The following is a 14001-nucleotide window of genomic DNA, read 5'->3' on the forward strand; positions in this document are numbered from 1 at the left end:
GCCAAAATTCCTGCCGGGGACTCTGCTGCAATGCAGCACACCACACCCCCGCCGACGCGGAGCCCCAGCCTGGACAGCCGGTTGCTGCTCAGCTCCAGCCCCGCGCCGCCGTGGGCTGCCCTCCTCCTCTTCCCACTGAGCCCTGGTAATTTCAGGTTGCTTGGCAGTATCTCCTGCGGGCAGTTGGCGTCCGCAGCGTGTGTCAGCGCGCGTTGCGTTTCACAACGTGCAGCCTGCAGACAGCGCTGGCTCCCCGAAGGGATCGGCTGCGGTTTCGTATTTCATTTCCCTCGCATGCTACACCCGAATTCCAGATGCTTTCTGGCTTGGCTGCTGCATGGGCTCAGAGCACAGGTCCTCTGCCGTACCCAGCGGAGGCAGACGGGGCTTCCCTCAGCTCCAGGGAGTGGACCATGAAGACGTCAATTGTATTTTTGCTTTGCATCTCAGTTTTCCCAGGCTTTTCCCAGAGCAGAGTTGTTGGAGGGGATGAAACTGGTTTTGCCGAGTGTAACGTGTTCTTCCCCGGACAAGTCCCACCCGAAGGATTTACGGAGCCGTTCCACGTGAAAATCTGTCAGCAGTACAACAAAGAGCCGCGCTTTGCAACCCTCTACAGTACTAAGGACAAAATCCCTCTTTACTCAGCTTTTAAGTATACAAAGCCAGCCCAAAATGAGAAGGAGAACTGGCTGGTCGAACCGCAGGTAAGTCAGCTTTTCCTTTGCTGTAAAGCAAATGCTCCTGGAGAACATGACCTCCGGGGTGAAGCTGGGGATAGATTTTGCAAAGGAGGCAGGAGCTCTGCTTGTTGAACTTCCTTCGGTATTAATTTAACACAAGCAGAACTTACTTTTGTGCTTGGAACTGAGCAGACGAATAGTTCCTTGTCACACAAGGCTTTTAATGAAAGCCGGGAGGGGAGAGGAAAGTCATCGCTGACACCAGCCGATGTGCCTGCTCGGGCCAGCCGGCTGCCGCGGGCAGGGCGCAGTGCCGGTGGGCAGCAGGGTTGAACATCACCGCGTCAAGTGGAAGTTTGTTCTGTCGCCGGCGTGATGGCAGTGTTGATAAGAGCTCTTTAGCTTCGCTGCGCAGGGATAAAACATCCATTTGTGGTTCACCAAGTTGATGCTGCAGCTTTTTGTTGGTCCCTGTGTAGCAGACTCCGGTAGGAAAATGAGTTGCCGTGTCCTGGAGCATGCAGGCTCCAGCTGGGTCAGAAGTGTGCAGGATAGAATGAATTTCCCCAGAGTCTCAGTGGTTTTTTTCTCCCTTGACACTTGGCATGTTTAAGCAAGTCCTTCAGGCTGTTAAATTTAAATGAAGTCCTTAAAAAATTTCTGGTGCCCTGAGAGAACATGTACCCTTTACCTCTCTTTTTTTTTTGGCCGTGTTTAACGTTTTTCAGCAGTGATCGTGAGGATTTTTGTAGCAAACATCAAGCTACCCCCATTTCCTGAGCTCAGCAGAGACTGGCAGCATGCAAAGACGCTTCGTCAGGGCAGGAACACTGCGGTACCAGAGCAGCGTGCTGGGAGCGGGGCCCTCGGGTGCTGGGTGCTGGGTGCCGTATGCTGCCAGAGGCAAAGCTCACCCCTGTCCCAGGAGGATGGTGGCTGTGCTCATTTTCCTCGTGTGGTGATGAGATACCAAGGCCACGAGGTCGCGGGCAGTGAAGACTGGAGATCCTCCGTCCCTGTCTTTACCTTGGACTGTCTCCCTGCTCTCTGGGCTGGCTTTTGAGTTGCAGGAGTTCCCAAGGGCCTTTTGATTTGCTCTCCTTCCACTTCACAGACAGCGGTGGGAGGTTCTGCTTGCCCTTTTAAAACAGAGGGAGGCTTTTCACGGACTCTGCCATTATGGCGTTGAGGAAGGGTGATGAACTCTTAAAGCACGGAGGACCTAGGGCGCGAGGGTCTTTGGGCAGTGCCATGGAGGCAGCAAGGCAAAGCGGCAGAGATGAGATTCTTTCCTATTTGTCTTGGCCACTGACACCATTAGTCACTTCCAGCCCCCGTGTTTCCTCCTGCTCCGTGTGGTCTGACTCGCTTCGGTTCTCCAGCACCTCACTCCAGCTGGCTCCCCTGCCCTCCTTACTCCATCCTTCATCACTCTCTTCTCGTCACTGTCCCTGCCAGCACTCCAGAGCCCCAAACCTTGTGTCTCCTGCCACCACAACCTACTGCAGCCTCAGAAATAGTTGGCCAGGTGCTACCTTCAGCTGCTCTGGCTTCCCCAGAGCTTCCCCATGGGTTACTGTGGGTTCATTCTTAGGTTACACTCATGGGTCCCCTTCACCCGTTGCTGAAATGCAGGTGGAAGAAAACAAATTGGCAGACAAATCTGTAAGGGAAAGAAAGCATGACTACAAAAAATTCCTGTAACTCAAGAAATAAGCACATACACTCCTCTCAGACACAGCCACACCGAATCTAGGAGGAGAAAGTGGGGAAGAGATTTCACATCCATTATATGTGTTCCTATCAAGGCAAGGTCAGATGGTTAGGGCTGCTGAAGGTAACCCTTAGAAACACCTGCTCTGCAGCATAGCCCCATGGGGTCATATTGCTTCTTTTCTGGGTAATTTCCTCACTGAGACAGGGATAGCCAGGTATGAGCAGGCTCAGCTGCACAACGGCATGTGCTTATGCCTATGTGCATGCACATGGAGATGCAGAAACACAGCAAGCAGAAAGGAATGGCTATAAAAACACTCGGCACTCTGGTGAGGGCCTCAGAGTGGTCACATGCTTTTTTTTTTTTTTTTTGTAATGATGTAAGCGGTGAGGGAACCATCTCACTCCCTGCGTGCCTACCTCCTCAGGAATGTCTGCCTGAGAAACAAATGCCAAATGTAGCACAGAGGCAGTAACTGGGTGAGAAGTGCGAGGAATGTCGGTGCCACCCACTGCCAACTGGCAGCTGGAAACAGCCAATTAATTCAGCAATTAGTGAAAAATTAGAGAGCAGGCAGGGGAGGCTGATGAGCAGGGTACTGATGGGACTCCCCCAGGCTTGGGTCTGAAAACCTGCTCGGCCAGAGGTTTCCTAGGGGTTGAGAGCAAGTCATTTAGGTGGCTTTCACCTCATCTCATTTTGGTTGTCTGAAAACCTATGGTTTTGGCTCTTTTTATAGCTTAGTGAGAGACGGAAAACTCTGGAGTTGCTTTTTCTGTCCTAACATATGAGGGGCTGGATAAATCACCTTGTGTTTTCAGTTGGTTGATGACTACCACCAGCCAAATGAGCAAGGTGGGATTTGCATCACCCAGCTATAGCTCCCTCTGAGCTGCTCTTGCCATCTCTCTTGGTAGACAGTCAAGAGAAACAGGTACCTCTACAGCCACTTATGTGAGCATCCTACAACAGAAACCTTGGCCTACGATGCACTGTGCCTCCTCCCTGGGACCTGTACTAAGGGTAGATGAAGTATCTGGGATTGTTTAGTCTGGAGAAGAGGAGACTGAGGGGAGACCTCATCGCTCTCTACAACTCCCTGAAAGGGGGTTGTGGTGAGGTGAGTGTTGGTCTCTTTTCCCAAGTAACTAGCAACAGAACGAGAGGAAACAGCCTCAAGTTGCACCAGGGGAGGTTTAGATTGGATATTAGGAAAAATTTCTTTTCTGAGAGAGTGGTCAAGTATTGGCACAGGCTGCCCAGGGAGGTGGTGGAGTCACCATCACTGGAAGTGTTCAAAAAACATTTAGATATGGCATTTCGGGACATGGTTTAGTGGGCTTGGTGGTGTTGGGTTGATGGTTGGATTGATGATCTTAAAAGTCTTTTCCAACCTTAATGATTCTGTTTACCCGTTTGCTTGGATCTTGTTCTCAGCTGTTCCAGGTGATTTGGACAGGTGGCTTCATGACTGACTCCATGAATGCAGATATGCTTTGGCAGTGACACAAACCAAAAGCTTTCTGAAGCAGTGAGGAAAGGTAGCTTGCAATGCAGATTAGATGCAGTGCTGGAGACAGCTTGCCTTTGGGGCTGATCTGGAGGAGGCATGAAAACCTTGGTTACGCATGAGTTATTGCAAACCATATTATGAGTTATTATGAGCATAACTCAGTGATGTCAGAGACTTACACATGAACAGCACACGGCCGCATTTTTATCATGTTCTTTTTTAATTGCACCTAAACAATCCCAATGGTATGTGCAAAAGCCTGCAGCTGAACAGGTAACCGGAGACATATTTTCTTGATAGGCACCTCAAGGTTTGCATGCATCAGCTTATAAGGAGAGAAAATTAGGTGTATATCATCTGCTTCATGTGGGCTGGGAATCTCTGCCAGGAGGCAGAGCTGATCCGTCTTGGGTCTATGTGTCCTTGTGGTACGGCAGCACTGCCATGGGAGCGAGAGGGTGTGAGTGGCTCTGCAAGGGCCGTAGCATGGAGGGCAGTTCCCAGGTACAGCCTTGTGCCTGTGCCCACTCCCTCCACCCACCTCTCCAGTCTGTCTGGCTCCCATTGAACGGCAGCACAGCCTCCTGGTGTATCAGCCATTCCTCCCAGTTTTGTATCATCAGCAAACTTGCTGAGGGTACATTCCAACCCTTCATCTAGGTCATTGTTGAAGATGTTGAACAAAACTGGACCCAGTACTGATCCCTGGGGAACACTACTAGATACAGGCCTCCAACTGGACTCTGTGCCGCTGACCGCAATCCTTTGAGCTCTGTTGCTTAGCCAGTTCTCGATCCACCTCACCATCCACTCATCCAACCCATACTTCCTGAGCTTCTCTATTCTCTAGGAGGATGTTATAGGAGACAGTGTCAAAAGCCTTACTGAAGTCAAAGTAAACTACATCCACTGCTCTCCCTCCATCTCCCCAGCTAGTCACTGCGTCATAGAAGGCTATCAGATTGGTTAAGCGTGATCTCCCCTTGGTGAATCCATGCTGATTACTCCTGATAACTTTCTTTTCATCCATGTGTCTAGAGATGGCCTCCAGAAGGAGCTGTTCCATCACCTTCCCAGGGATGGAGGTGAGGCTGACCAGTCCTGGGTCTTCCTTCTCGCCCTTTTTGAAGACTGGGGTGACACTGGCTTTCCTCCAGTCCTCAGGCACCTCTCCCATTCTCCATGATTTTTCAAAAATGATGGAGAGAGGTGTTGCAACATCAGCCAGCTCCCTCAGCGTTTGCAGGTGCATCCCACCAGGGCCCATGGATTTGTGAGTGTTCAGTTCAGCCAAATAATCTCTAACCAAAACCTCATCAACCAGTGGAGAGTCTTCCTCCCCCCAGGCTTTTTTGCTTATCTCCAGGGTCTGGGATTCCTGAGGAGTAGCCTTAGCGGTAAAGACTGAAGTGAAAAAAGCATTCAATAGCTCTGCCTTCTCTGCCTCCTCTGTCACCAAGGCTCCCACTTCATTCAACAAAGGTCCCACATTTTCCACAGTTTCCTAACTCTCTTACCCCAGAGGTTCTACCACCGTCACTGATGGGCTTGGACTTGGCCAGTGGCAGGTCCATCTTGGAGCTGGCTGCATTGGCTCTGTCGGACACAGGGGAAGCTTCTAGCAGCTTCTCACACAAGCCACCCCTGTAGCCGTGGCCCCAATCAAAACCTTGCCACACAAACCCAATACATTCCAACCCTCGCCTCTCTTAATCACATATTTAAGAATTATCATTAACATCCACATTCATTCCACAATCTTCACAAACTTCATTCATATCAACAAGAAAGAATTCCACACCAAAATCAAAATAGCATCATCACAACGTTGAAGAAACATGGACAATTTACACAAAATCCACCCCTTGTCCCTTCACCACAATTGCAAGAACTGAAATCCCCACAATCACTCTGCTCTCTAACATTGTTCAGTCCATGTTTTGCCTGTTACTTCTCTCAGTTACTATCCTTATCTCAAATTCCTCATCCCCCATATTGGGCACCAAAAAGGGCTGTGGTGGGTTGACCTTGGCTGGACACCAGGTGCCCACCAAGCCGCTCTCTCACTCCCCTCCTCAGCAGGACAGGGGGAGAAAAGAAGATGGAAAAAAACCTCGTGGGTCAAGACAAAGGCAGTTTAATAAAGCAAAAGCAAAAGCAAAGGCCGTGTGTGGTAGCAAAGGAAAACAAAAGATTTATTCTCTGCTCCCCGTCAGCAGGCGATGTCCATCCACTTCCTGGGAAGCAGGGCTTCAGTATGCGTAGTGGTTGCTCTGGAAGACAAACATCGTAATTAATGAATGTCCCCACTCCTCCTCCTTTCTTTTAGCTTTTATTGCTGAGCTGACGTCATATGGTACGGAATATCCCTTTGGCCAGTCTGGGTCAGCTGTCCTGGCTGTGTCCCCTCCCAGGATCTTGCCCACCCCAACCCCACTGGGAGACAGCCCTGATGCTGTGCCAGCACTGCTCAGCAGTAGCCAAAGCACTGTTGTGTTACCCACAGCGTCCTAGCTACCAGTGCAAAGCACAGCGCTGTGAGGGCTGCTGTGGGGACAGTTATCTCAGCCAAACCCAATACAGCGGTGTACTTCAAAAAAGCTACGACTGGTGCATCAGCACATAGGACTCGCTGTGATCCTTCCAGTCCTGAAGCAGTAAGCATCAAATGCTTCAAAACAAAGTGCAAGAAGCCTCCTCAGCAGGAGGTGGGGGTAATGCAGCGGTCTGCAATGGCCAGCGTTGGCACTGTGGCCAGCCCTGGTGCAGACGGAGCCCTGAGCCCCTGCAGGGCTTGGCTGATGCAGGAGGCCAGCCAGAGCTCGGTTCCTACGGCGAGGCTAGTGGATAGCTGCTGAGACGCGCTGGCCCTGGCCTTGTCACCATGGCTCTCAGCGCAGGCTGATGCAGAGCTGTGAGGAGGTGATGCAGCGCGAAGAGGATGCAAACTCTGGGTAAGGGTGCAAGGACATGGTAGGACATCTGTCCAAGTGCATTGCGGGATGGCCAAGGCATGAGGAAGGTTGACTGGGGAGTGATTCAAGGTAGACTATGAACTGTCTGCCATAGGTGTCTCCAAGGTGTGTATTATATAGTGCAGTAAACAGTCTATAGGCCAGGAGCAACGATAACAGGTTTAATTGGGCCAGCACAGTGCTGGGAGCTGAGGGCCACAGCCTCTGAAACAGAGCCTACAGGAGGCAGCGACTGCCAGAGACCGTCTGCCACCCCCGCGCTTCCACCAACATGCTCACCCTCTAATTTGGGGAAGAAAATGACAATCTGGCACACCCCCCCCAGAGCGGCTGCGGGCAGTGTCAGTAGGAGTGACTGAGGAGCAGACGGAGCTGTGGCCGCAGGAGAAAGACCTGAGCACGCTCTGGCGTTTAGTGCTCCTGCTCCCACTGCTTGTCACCTCCCCGTGCATGGCTCTGTGCGTGACTCCAGGACGAATTTCCACGGCAGCAATTGCCACCTCTGGCTCTGCGGCACAGGAATGGCAGGCACGAGCAGGTAGCACACATTCCATCGAGGACCTGCGGTGATGGCGTCCTCACCCATGTTACGCCAGGAGCTGTGCGGTCATTAAGGATGAGGTTCAGACTATTAATGACATGAAGTTCAGACTACTAATGACAAGCCCTGAGAGAGCCCAAGGAGCTCACTGCTGTGTCTGTGTTCAAGGCAAGGAAGTTCAGGTCACCTGCCATGGCGCCTGGCTTCATTCTGGCTTCTTACACAGTCAGTGGCGAGAGGTAAATGCCTTCTCTAGGCGTCTTAGATACCATGGGGTTTTTCTTCTTCATGGCTTGGATTTGATAGTTCAGAGGGACTGAATTAAGGTGCCATGGTAGGTGCTTGGATGAACTGGAGGCACCCCCACTGTAAGAGGTGAGAACATGGCCCTAAATCAAGCCATCTGTTGGTCTTAAAAATCTCCTCTAGAAAAAAAAGCACAAGTTAGAGACCTGGTGCAAGGTGCTTGGTGAGATTCTGGAGGCTGTGTTGTGCTGTGGACCAGACTGGAGAGCTGCAAACATCCCTTGCAGCCTAAACCGATGTGTTTTGCAGGGCAGCTAAGTAGAGTATACATTCCTCTGAAGCACTTGCAAAGAAAATAAGAAGGGAGCATGGGCTCTGAGGCACAGTGTGTAGTAGCAGATGTAATGGAAAATATACTTCAAGGCCCATTTTACGTGTTGCTTTCTAGAAAGGCAAATTTCATCCAGTAACTCTCCTCTATACTGTTTCAGATAGACGATCCAGAAAATGACCTGCATGAGATGGTGCATGAAGCCGATATCGTTGGCACTGTGGCCAACCTTGGTGCAAATCAAGCCCTGACCTCAGACTACATGGGCTCCGGTTACGAGAGAGGGCTGCTCAATCCCAGCCTGCTCAATGAGAAGGATTTCCAGATGGCCACTTACACGCTCACGAACGCCATCCCTCTGAGCCCGTCTCTGAGCAAAAGCTGGTACAGGGACATTGAGAGGGTGGTGGAGCAAGCTCTGGTCCCTCACTGCTCCAAGAAGGATCATCTGTATCTCCTTGCAGGTGCGATTCCTTCCAGCGTCCGCATTAAAGGCAAGGTGTCAGTGCCAGAGACCCTCTGGCTGGCAGCCTGCTGCGATGCTCCGGAGGGATGGTCCCTGGGACTAGTGAAGAAAACGAATGATGAAAACAGCTTGGTGGACCTTATGGTGGGAGAGCTGGAGAAGCAGCTTCTAGGAGGGGTTCAGTTGTTCAAGGGCAACTGTGGGGAAGACAGCCAAAGCCAGGAGAAAACAGAAGCAATACTGCAAGCTGTCAGTCAGATCCGCTCTGGAGAGCAAGTAGGAACAAGTGACAACCAGGAGGCCAAAGACAGCGGCTTGGTGAGAAAAGTGGCTGGCATCATTGCTACCCCTTTCATCAAACTTCTGGAACTGCTCATCTACGTGTTTGTGGAGCTGGTGAAATTTGTGTTTTATTTTCTGTGGCTTGTTATCAAGCGAGTTGGTGGTACAGTTCTGGATGGAGTCTACAGCCTGTGGAATGGGGTGGTGTCCTACCTTAAAGCCATCACCATGGTGCTCATCAGCATCCCCTATGATGTGGGGAGGGTCATCATCAACATCTTCCTGGGCTTCCTGCAAATTGTTCAAGATGTGGCGTCCCTCACCTACAGGATCCTGCGCATCCCTGTGGGGTTTGTCCTTCACCTCGCTGCTTTCCCTTACCACTCCATCTGTGCCATTCCCTCCGTCCTCAAAGACATGGCCACTGGGATTGGGGGCACCTTCTCGCTGGTCATCGATGCCACAGCTGCACTTCTGCATGGCTTTTATTACTTGGCTGGTCACATAGTCAAACGGTTTGTCCCTAAAGACTCCTCTGATGACTGATAGGGATGGAAACCAAGGCTGCAAAGACACGGATTGAAGGAGGAGTGGGGCAATGCTTTAAGATACGTGGCCAAACACTGTCAATTTTGTTCTGGTATTTATTGTAGTGACATTAATAATAATGAACCAACTGGGGAGTAACAGGGAAGGCCAAGGTAACGTTGCTGGGGGACACCATCATTGTAACTCAAGTTCTGTCTGTTGTAAAGTGTTCGGGTTTTATTGGTGCAAGCCACAAAGTTTCTGTGATTTGCAGATGTCAGGATGCTTCCTCTGGGTGCTAAATGTGGTATGGGGTTATTTCTTTCTGGAAAAGATAACACTGGCAGAGAGCTCCACAGAAGCCCATCTCTACTGGGGGGGAGGTGGTGGTTGGGGCAGGATTTTAGTTATGGAGAGTTTTCTGGGACCTGGAGAAGGAAGGAGGAGGTGAGGGTGCAAGGATTTGGGGCTGGAAAATGGTGGGGAGTGAGGTCCTGCTGTTGGTTGCACTGCTCATTGCACCAGGGTCCCATGGGTGGAGGGGGTGCGACAGGGTGTATCTCATAGTCCTCAGGCCTTTCCAGGCAGCTGAAACCACATGGATCTTGCTGTGAGGAAAGACCTGCTGCCCGTTCTTCCTCCTGGTGGGAAAATATTTTCCCTTAGCCATACCAAGGTCATCTTCCCCCAGCCCTTCCTTGCTCTCTGGTGACCACTGAAGGTCTAAGCCCTGAAGCTTCAAGACATGGCATTCCATGACGGTCTAAGCCCCTGAAGGTCTTAGCCCTGAAGCCCCTGTGCCTGCTCCGAAGCCCAGCAGCACCTGGGAGTCACGCCTTTGGCTGTGAACCAGCTGCCCGGCCCCTCCTGGGAGCTGACAGCTCCCCAGGCACGCAGCGGTATTTACTGCCTGAGGTCTCTGCGAGACGATGGCCAGGCTGGGGACGGGTAACACCACAGCTGTCCTTCTGGGGCTTCTTTTGAAATCACAACTCGGAGGGGGAAAATGATCCTCCTGGGTTTCCCTCTGGGGCAAAAGAAGAGCAGCTCTGCCCTTCCCACCAGCCAACGTCAGCGCAGGGACGTTCTTACGGAGAGAGGGCGTGGGAAAGGAGGTGCGTGGGGAGCACGGGGGGATTTTGCTGCTTTTGCATGGGTTGATTCGGTGATTTCATAGCCCCTACCCAGTGGTAGGGTCAGAGCGGGGCAGGAGCCATCCCCAGGCAGGGCAGGTGGGTCCTCGGTGCTGTGCTGGGGGTGAAGCTGGACGGAGGGACGTCAAGAAAGGCAGTCCTGCCAATGGGAGGGGAAAGGTGGAGGGAATAGGACACTTGTGGTGAGTTGCTTACACGTGGAGGCCCTGGCAGCACTCACGGCAGGTCCGCATGGCTGTTGCAGCTGCAAGGACCAGCATGGCCAAGCTCAACATGAGCCCCAGCAGCAAAGGCTTTTGCTGGGCACTTCCCTTCCTTACCCAATTTCAGAAACCTGGAGGAGGAAAAAAGTGGTTGCATTGCCCCTTTCTCCCGTGGGGACTACGGACTGTCAGGTGGGAGGAGAAGTGGAAGGGGGACTGAGGCACAGCGTTTGTTTCGCTGTGTAAATACCCACCTGGTGAGCCCATGCACTGCCAGGCACGTTTATGTGGGAGGGGGACCCCACCCCTCTTCTGCGCCACTCATCCTCCCTGCTCACTCTTCTTCACCCCTTCTCCCCGCTGGCATGAGCCAGGACCCCGACATCGGGGACACCGGAGCCAGGGTGCACATCAGGGGTTTGCAGCTGGACGAGGGGCACGGGGACACCCGCTGCTGCTGGAGGAGGGCACAGGGGTGCTGCCCCTCCACAGGGCTCGGCTCAGCCAGCAGCTTTGTGTCTCTTGGTGCAGCTGCCTGCAGGAGGGAGGCTCTCGGTCTCGGCTGCGTTTGCTCTGTCTGGACTCCCAGAGGCATCGCGAAGAGTCCCAGAGCTCTGCAAGCTGGTGCTGTGTGGCTGGTGGCCAGTCCTGGGCTGAAGAAAGCCCAGTTACTCAATGCAGCAGCTTTGCTGCCTCACACTGCCCGCGGCGGGGCTGAGCTGGGGAGGTGGGATTCGGGAGGGTAAAGGAGGTTTGGCTGGTTCATGGCGGCAACAGAGGGTTGTTTTCTTAGCTCAGGGGCTGCGTTTGACGTAACCGGCTGTGCCTGCACAGCCCAGACCAGCACACCCGGGCCCCACGGCACCCCCTTCGGCAGCGATGCTGATGGGATGTCACTGGGAATGGCAACAGTGGGGATGAAGAGGGGAGGTGGTGGGCTGAGCAGGACAGAGGACAACTCCTCATCTCACCCTTCATGGGCCACATCTGGTTTGTGGAGAACGAGAGGCCACGTGGCAAGCAGCGCTGGCTTTGTTCAAAAGGAAAGGCAGCTTTTGTGTGCCAACATGAGTGTATTTGGGTACAGTCAGCAGTTTTACAAATCCCTTCTTTGCCTTGGAGCTGTTTGGTATGGGAATTTTGGGTGCCACGGGCAAGGTCCAGGTCACTGCTCCCAGCAGGCAGCCAGCAGCCCACAGATGCTCTCCAAACCAAACTTTGCATCTTCTCCTACTCAAACATGCCTTCCCCACTGCAGAACCAGATGCGGAGCTGCTTTCTCCCTCCTTCACAGGACCCTGTCCCAACCCCAGCATTCCTCGCAGGCTACGTGGCAGCCGGCAAGGCAGGTGAGCAGCCAGCTCAGGTCCCAGGAGCTGCCGGGGTGCGGTGACCAGCCTGGTGGACCCAGGGTCCCCAGCAGCCTCTGACGGCACGTGTGGTGGCAGCAGCTCCCAAGTGCAGCCCAAGCATCGGGGAGGAGGCAGCTGCCCCCCACAGCTGCCCGTCTCGTGCCTTCTGCACGGCCTGATCCCTGATCCATCCCAGCTGTGCGGCACTGCGTGGCGGCCGGTGATGCGCTTCTCGGGGGTCCTGCACCCAGAGCAGCTTCCCCACACCTTATGCCAGCAGCCCCCCACATCCCGGCTCCACCAGCGTCTCCAGCGCAGCCCGCGGCCGCAGCGACGCGGGAGCTCCTCTGCTGAGAGGCCGCGAAGCTGAGGCACCTCGGGAGGCGCGTTGCCACGTCTCCACCAGCATCGCTGCCCAGCCCAGCTCAGGTCAGGCCGCAGGTCTCCCTGCTGCCGCCGCGTCGTCCGACCGCAGGTGGAGAGTCCGCTAAGGCTGGGGGGCCGCAGCACTGTAGGCTTTGGGCAAATGCAGAGCAGTATTATTAAAATGGTCTTGACATGCTCAGATTTCAAACCCTAAGAACCGCCAGTGGCATGGGGCATTTCTCTTCTGCGCTGCGCAGGCGATGGGAAATCTGCCTTGAATGCTGAGCAATTATTACAGAACAAGCGACATCCTGCTGCAGACTAACTATTGTTTGAGATTATTCTTATCTGGGCATGACTCACGGCTTCTGAGCTTTACTCTATCCTTGGAAACGTATGGCTTCAACAAAATAAAAGTTACTTTTCCAAAGCGGGGCTGGTATCACGTTTCTGTCACAGTTGCAAATGAGATAATGCAACCCCGGGGCACCCTGACTAATCAAGAAAGCACCAGCAGCACAGTTGTTCTTTGTTATGGCTTGACATCTGATATTAATGGCCCTTTTGTGCTTTTCAAACACCTTTCCTCTTTCAAAGCGCTTTTTTAAAAGAGTCAATTCGTTAAGCTACTAAGAATATGTAGGTAAAAGCTGGGGGGTTGCAGGTGGTGGATTTAGCTCTATGTGTGAATTTAGCTCTCAGAAGAGAGGGAGATGGGATGTTTTATTCTTCTCAGATGCAGTTACACCTGGGGTGCAGCACGATGGCCGGTTGGGATACAGAAAAATCACATCACAGCAGGACGATTCTTTGCACCGGGTGGCGAGGAACTCCCTGCTGCGTGGTGCCGTTCCCCTGACGGGTTTTATCACATCTTCTTCAGAAGGAAAACAAGCGCTCCGTACATGTGGCTGTTTTCCTCCACTGACAGTATGGAGATCCTGGGATGAGTAAATCAGGAGCTGCAAAACAAAATGCAGGTGCCGCGCTTCGGCAGGTGAACCCCTCCAGCGGAGTGTGCTTTCCTCTCAGGTCTGCAGGAACTGGTGAGACACTGCAACAGGTTGCCCGGATGAGTTGTGGGTGCCCCACCATTGGAACTGGTTGAGGTCAGGTCGGACGGGGCTTTGAGCACCCTGATCTAGTGGAAGATGTCCCTGCCTCGTCCAGATCACCCAACGCTTTCACTCAGGGGTCCCTGTGCACCTCGAGATGATCCTTGTCTCTGCGCGTCCACCCTGGCGCTGGGTGCGATAGCGGCAGAGGGGCTCGGCACCCCCGGCAGCACGGCCCCACGGTCACAGCCCTGGGCTCAGGTCCTCTGGGTCTCACCTCTGCTGCCACTGCAGGTTTCGGAGCCGCTCACCTCTGCGTGGAGCTCCATCACCGGCTCGGTACCTCCCTCCGGCCGGGGAGCTGCTCCCCTTCGGCAGGGAACGGAGCCCTGCTTGTTTGTGCGTTACACCTCCAGCGTAGTCAGTGCCAGAAAATGGAAGAGGTATTGGAAAATAAATACCAGTGTAACTCGTTTGGCCAGGAAGGACTGCCTGGGAGCAAGGAGCGCGAGGCGTGTCCGGGGTGTGCGTGTTAGCCAGGTTGCGATCCCGCGGGTTCGGCACAGGACGACTTCTCTTCGCTGCACAG

General features: G+C 53.2%; 1 protein-coding gene across 1 annotated transcript; it reads left to right on the forward strand.

The window, feature by feature from the left end:
* Positions 1–284: 284 nt before the first annotated feature.
* ENDOD1 (endonuclease domain containing 1) lies at positions 285–9300 on the forward strand. The gene is made up of 2 exons (XM_010281863.1): positions 285–707; positions 8167–9300. Exons 1-2 carry the CDS (start codon positions 315–317, stop codon positions 9298–9300), a joined length of 1527 nt encoding a protein of 508 aa, XP_010280165.1. The 5' UTR covers positions 285–314.
* The last annotated feature ends 4701 nt before the right edge of the window (positions 9301–14001 follow it).

The sequence above is a fragment of the Phaethon lepturus genome, unplaced genomic scaffold (genome assembly GCF_000687285.1).
Source record: "Phaethon lepturus isolate BGI_N335 unplaced genomic scaffold, ASM68728v1 scaffold10092, whole genome shotgun sequence".
Lineage (NCBI taxonomy): Eukaryota > Metazoa > Chordata > Aves > Phaethontiformes > Phaethontidae > Phaethon > Phaethon lepturus.

What these genes read in the sequence shown, in the direction of transcription:
- ENDOD1 (XM_010281863.1), top strand. Translation starts at nt 315, where the DNA reads ATGCTTTCTGGCTTGGCTGCTGCATGGGCTCAGAGCACAGGTCCTCTG. An exon ending in ACTGGCTGGTCGAACCGCAG is followed by an intron (nt 708 to 8,166) that starts GTAAGTCAGCTT and finishes ATACTGTTTCAG; the next exon opens with ATAGACGATCCAGAAAATGA.